The 6,064-nt window shown below is 36.4% G+C and overlaps 1 protein-coding gene across 1 annotated transcript in view; it reads left to right on the forward strand.

Annotated features, from left to right (window-relative positions):
* The first annotated feature begins 501 nt into the window (after window positions 1-501).
* LOC111700374 (uncharacterized) overlaps window positions 502-6,064 on the forward strand; it is a 23,564-nt gene continuing 18,001 nt past the window's right edge. Inside the window, exons 1-7 of the mRNA XM_023471262.1 lie at window positions 502-715; window positions 1,553-1,680; window positions 2,534-2,643; window positions 3,242-3,556; window positions 4,113-4,341; window positions 4,821-4,909; window positions 5,613-5,666. Of these exons, the coding sequence (XP_023327030.1) occupies window positions 621-715; window positions 1,553-1,680; window positions 2,534-2,643; window positions 3,242-3,556; window positions 4,113-4,341; window positions 4,821-4,909; window positions 5,613-5,666 (1,020 nt within the window). The 5' untranslated portion in view covers window positions 502-620. The remainder of the gene's footprint in view (window positions 716-1,552; window positions 1,681-2,533; window positions 2,644-3,241; window positions 3,557-4,112; window positions 4,342-4,820; window positions 4,910-5,612; window positions 5,667-6,064) is intronic.

Consider the following 6,064-nt stretch of genomic DNA (forward strand, 5'->3'; position numbering starts at 1 on the left):
CTTATGATGTTCACCATGCAATTAATAAATACCCTATCCACTATTTAAACGCACTATTTAATGAAAAGGTTTTATCTACAATCTACAGTTTTAAAAGCTGTAAAAGATGCAGTTGTCTTAAATTGCAATGTCACTCGATGCATACATTGTTTAAGAATAATAATAAATGAGCAGCTAGCCAGCTGCAGGTCAGTGCTCCTGTGTATAAACTAAATATATATGTTTTCAATTTTGCTTTCTTTTTCAAATAATTCCAGCTTTCCCGTGGAATTAAACTTTTGGAATTAGAACTTGAAAAATTTGTATTTCTTTTTAGTTTTGTTAAATTATTTTGTTTTTGTCAAACATTGACTTTTACTTTTATTTCCTTCAAAACTATAATTCCTTTTTAAGAAGGTTTAATGTCCGAAGCTCTGTTCCCAAATCTCAATATTCTCATGATAATGTCGTCTTGTCTGTTCCCAGTCTTTATCCCCCGGCTTAAACCGGTTTTACAAAATCCCAATACAGAAACAATGGCCGCCGCCTGGCGTTTGTTTTGAAAAAAAAATACAAATCCGCGAGTGAGAAAGTTTTTCGTGATTTAGTATGTTTAGCGGAGGGTAAATATTTATTATAAAATGGGGTTGGGGGAAGGAGGAGGAGAGGAGAAACCGAAGCGAACCAGGAATTCTCTCGGATTATCGAAAGAAAAAGCACAAGACGAATCTAAAAGGTAAACAAAGTATATTTACTTATTCTATTCCTGATAAACTTACGCAAATGCGTATTTAATTCTTTTTGGAAAATGACTATAAATTTAAAAATTATTCAGTTTATAAAATTGATTATTTGTCCTTAATAAATGCATAATATGGAAAACAGTGGGGTCTGTCCTATTGAACGATTTTTGAACCCCCTCCTATCAATTTTGTACATGACGAAGTTTGTAAGTTAGTATTCATTTATTATTGTTTAGGGTTAGGTTAGGTTAAGACATTATCTGGGCCGAGCGCTGCGGCTAGGGGGCCTAGCGCTGCGGCCACGGGTTAGGTTAAGTTAAGGCACTTTCTGTAAGATCCATGTACAAAATTGATAAGAGAGGTCCAAAAATCGTTCTCTAGGAAATTACCCTATATTTTATAAACTAAGAATAACGTTTGAAACGATTTTGGGTAATCCCCCCCCTGCTTCTTCGCATCAATTTTGTACATTGAGCTTATTTGTAACATATTGTCAAAGATGGATATGTAGCCGCAGCAACCTGCCCTCTTGTTGCGGCGCTTGGCCCCTGTCCTTGCTGCGGCACTCGCCCAAGCCCCTCTTAGTTTGTTCTAGCCACAACACTCACCCGAGCCCCCCTTAGTTTGTAATAGCTGCAGCGCTCGGCTCAGAACTTGTCCCAATCCATTATCCAACCTATCCCTAAAATAGTAAAAAATAGATTTAGAAAAAGTTAAAATCTGATCAATGACCAAAATTGATGTGAGGGGGGGGGGGGTCCAAAAAGTGTTCCTTGGACTGACCCTATTTGTTGGAGTTACTTTTTAATAATTGGTAAAATGTGTTTCAGATCTCGTGTGCACGCTCAGCGTAAGTTTGCCCAGGGTGCCGGGGGTCTGAGCCCCCACGTCAGTCCCATCAAGGAGTTCAGAGTCAGACCTAGAGATAATGGATCTTCTAGTTCTTCAAGTTCATCAGGTTAGTTTAGAGTCAGAACTAGAGATGATGGATCTTCTAGTTCTTCAAGTTTATCAGGTTAGTTTAGAGTCAGACCTAGAGATAATGGATCTTCTAGTTCTTCAATATCATCAAGTTAGTTTAGAGTCAGACCTAGAGATAATGAATCTTCTAGTTCTTCAAGTTCATCAGGTTGGATTCCTGAAATTGCTTATTTCAATCCTAACTCTCTAATCCCCCTTCTTAAATCTTTATTCTAATCCTAGCTCTCTAATTTAATCCCATCTCTTTAATCCTTATTCTATTCCTACCTCTTGAGTCCATAATATATTCCCAACTCATGAGTCCTTAATCTAATCTTAAATCTTTATTCTAATTCTAACTCTTAAGTCCTTATTCCAATCCCACTTCTTTAATCCTTATTCTAATCCCACTTCTTTAATCCTTATTCTAATCCTAACTCTATTATTTTAATTCCATTTCTTTAATCCTTATTCTAATCCCACTTCTTTAATCCTTTTTCTAATCCTTACTCCCTTATTTAATCCCTTCTCTTTAATCTTTAATCTAATCCCAACTCTTCTATTATTATTCTAATTTGTATGTTTTAATGTAATATATGTAAAAGGAATCATAAAGCCGATATAATACTTTGTATTCTTCTTAAATTCCAGTACACTCGATGGAAAACCTTTCTTCAATGAAAATTATTAAATTTGATAAATACAGACTTATCTGATCTGATATTGTTATGTACAAATATAATAATGTTGTATGTACAAATATGATATTGTTGTATGTACAAATATAATATTGTTGTATGTACAGATATAATATTGTTGTATGTACAAATATAATATTGTTGTATGTACAGGTCCAACTGTGTTGGCGAAGGGTGAACGTCCTAAGACAGAAGACTTCTTAACTTTTCTTTGTCTCCGAGGAACTGAACATCTTCCACCAGAACTAGACTTTTTTAATCAGGTGAGTCGAATAGACGCCATCTTGGTCATTCAGGCGCCTTTTAGGTTAATCAAGCGCCATAGAGGTCAATCAGGCGCCATATAGGTCAATCAGACGCCACATAGATTCTTCAGGCGCCATTTAGGTTAATCAGGAGCCAGATTGGTTAATCAGGCGCCATTTTGGTCATTCAGACGCTATATAGGTTAATTAGGCGCCATATAGATAAATCAGGAGCCACATAGGTTTATCAGACGCTATAAGGGTTAATAAGGCGCCATATAGTTAAATCGGGCGCCATCTTGGTCTATTTTGCGCCATTTTGGTCAATTAGGCTCCATACAGTTAAAACAGGAGCCATTTTGGTAAATAAAGCGCAATATTGGTAAATCAGCACCAGCTAGGACAGTCAAGCGTCATCTGTTCAGTCAATTGCCAACTCAATTTGTCATAATTTGTTAAAAAAAAAGCAAAAAAAAACAATAAATAACATTTTTTTTATGTTTGTAATTCAGGTTTTTATCATCTTTTCTCAACTTTGTATAATATACATTTACTTCAAGAAAAATAAGAATTATGTTTGTTAAAATCTTATATATAAAGATTGTTCATTATTTAGGTTACCGTTACAAGTACTGCGGCAACTAGCGACGATTCTTTCGGTGAAAGCGACGAGGACAAGAGGGATCCCGAGGTCGATAAGAACGGTGTCGCGAGGAAGTCTGTCGCGAAGAAGAACGTGAAGGAGAAGAAGAAGGTAGAGAGCGGGACGTCTACTCCTGTAGGGAGGAAGAAGGACGGATTGAAGAAGGACCAGGTGGAGACGGGAGGACTGAGTCGAGCCCAGTCAAGGGACAGTGCGTCCTCTGTCGAGAGGACGGCGGAGAAGCGACAAACGAGGTCGAAAGCGGAAACCGCCTCTCCAAATTCCAAGGTCAGCCGAAAACATTTTAATATTTTTTTTAGATTAAAGGGTGAAAAAGTACAATCCAACGTGACTATTTATTTGTCTTAACCTAGATGTTAGGATAGATAGAAAGGTCTCTTATATTATTTATTCTGAGTCGGCGATTTAAAAAATTCGGGAAAATGCGGCTCGGGTCTAAGCTGTCATTGGGCCTTATTTACGGCTTGAGCTTTCGGATTCAAGCTGCATCTTATTTTTAACGGAGTTGAGTTCAAAAACCGGTTTGATATTCTATTTGGCGGATTTTCATGGTAGGAATTGGCGCATTCCGGATTTTTATGAGAACAAGACGCAACATTGAGCCTTATCTCCACTAAAACCAACCAAGGTCAATTTTCTTTTCATTGGGTCGAGCCGAAGATCTTGCAGCTGTCAATCTCGTGACACAAGCTGTCGTCAGAGTTGGGTCTAAGATTGGGTCTAAAAGTCGGGTTTAAGGAATTACGACTCGAGTCGAAGTTTTTAAATCGCGAGCTCTGGTTTCTTCATGATTTAAAACATTTTCTAACCAATTATTTTTCAGGCCAGCGCAAAGAATGAATCTGATCGCGGTCAGCGTGCCCGGGCTCGTGGTATTGCCAAACAGAAAGACGAATCTGAGTCCTCGGACGATAGTTCGTCGGAGGTGGACGAACCGGAGGATAAAGGTGGACGGCGGAGTAAAGTTGATAAAAGTGAATCTGAGGCGGATGCGGATGAGGAAGCCTCATCTCGTGAATCCAGTCAGAGACCTAATACGAGGAAATCTGAAGGTGGTAATAATAAGAATGCCTTAAAATAAAAATTTTAAAAAAGTCTTATAGATCACTCCCCCCCCCCCCTTTGATTTGATTTCTATCCATCCCTCCCTATAGTTAAGGTACGTTTGCGCGCGATCGGAGAATTTTTTTGAAAGGTTTTATTCGCTGAATTGAAGAAAACAAATGAATTTTCTAAGAAAAATAAAAAAAATTAGGTGGTAAGTATCAAAAAGTAGGAGACAACTTGCCTTTTGATTTCCAATTTTTTTATTATTCCCCTCATATTATCGAAAAATCCCCCCCCCCCCATGGGGGTGGGTAATTATTAAAATTACAAACCCCTGGAATATTTTTATTTAAACTATTCTTTTCCAAAAAGAGATATTAAGACATTTTAGTTTTTTTTGCAATTGTGAATATGATCCCAGCCAGCCTCTCAACGTTAAATTTTTATGTTAAATATTTTTTTCGTAACTAATTCTTAATTTTAGGAGGTTTGGCGAAAGCAAAAGCATCTCCGCTGTCTCGCTTACAGCAGAGGGAAGCTAGATCTAACAGCCATGACAGCAGTGGTTCCAAGGTTTGTAAACAATCATATAATAATTATCTGGTTTTTTCTATTGATCTTCAAAAAATGTACCCACTAGTAGTATTGAAGAAAGTGTAATGGCATTTTGATTAAAAAATCTATAGCTCAGCAGAAATTCAGAAATGTACTTTTAATACTGCAGAAGTGCACCTAAAAGAGTACGCGTACGCGTAATTTCAAGTAACCTGTTATGGAAAGGCAATGTCAACGGTTACCATGAAAAGTTTTGTCTGAGGTCAAAACTTTTGAATGGGATATCCTTAATCCCGATCGGTTAATTAATCTGGAGATTAATAACAAGAGTAGAACAAGATTTATTTAATCTAGCGTAAGAAAAAAAGTGGATCAAGCATTAACCCTGATATCTACAATTCAAAAGTTCCCAGCTCTGATCAAGTATAAATAAGATATCAATATTAATTATTTTAAAACTCATTATTTTCTATTGTAGGTTCACTATAAAAGTGACTTCAGCAAAATAAATAGGAATTAACAGAATTATACACTTTTAAGCTTAGAAAAACGACAATATCTTCCACATTATTGATCAAGCAAAGGTTTTAAGGATACCGTTGTGAATCGAGGATTGCTATGAAGGGCTGGAGGCTTTCTTGCTAGGTTTTCTCCTTTGGAAAGTAGATTAGATTAATTTCTCCAATTTACACAAATAAATCTTGACAAAAATATTGTTTAGGAAAGTATTCAGGCCAGTGTCCGCCCCTCCAGGAAAACGAAAGAAGCAGCAAAGGTAAATTTTGATTCATTTTAAGGACAAAAAATCGAAAGAAGGACTGAACAAAAATCAGAATAGAGACAAGACTAAAAATCAGAATAAGGACAAGACAAAAATCAGAATAGGTACAAGACAAAAATCAGAATAAGGACAAGAGAAAAAAAAACAGAAAAGGGACAATACAAAATTCAGAATAGGCACAATACAGAAATCAGAATAAAGACAAGAATAAAATCAGAATAAGGACAAGACAAAAATCAGAATAGGGACAAGACAAAAATCAAAATAGGGACAAGACAAAAATCAGAATACTGACAATACAAAAATCAGAATAGGGACTAGAATAAAAGCAGAATAGGGACAAGAAAAAAATCAGAATAGGGACAAGAATAAAAGCAGAATAGGGACAAGAA

The sequence above is a fragment of the Eurytemora carolleeae genome, unplaced genomic scaffold (assembly GCF_000591075.1).
Source record: "Eurytemora carolleeae unplaced genomic scaffold, Eaff_2.0 scaffold178, whole genome shotgun sequence".
Lineage (NCBI taxonomy): Eukaryota > Metazoa > Arthropoda > Copepoda > Calanoida > Temoridae > Eurytemora > Eurytemora carolleeae.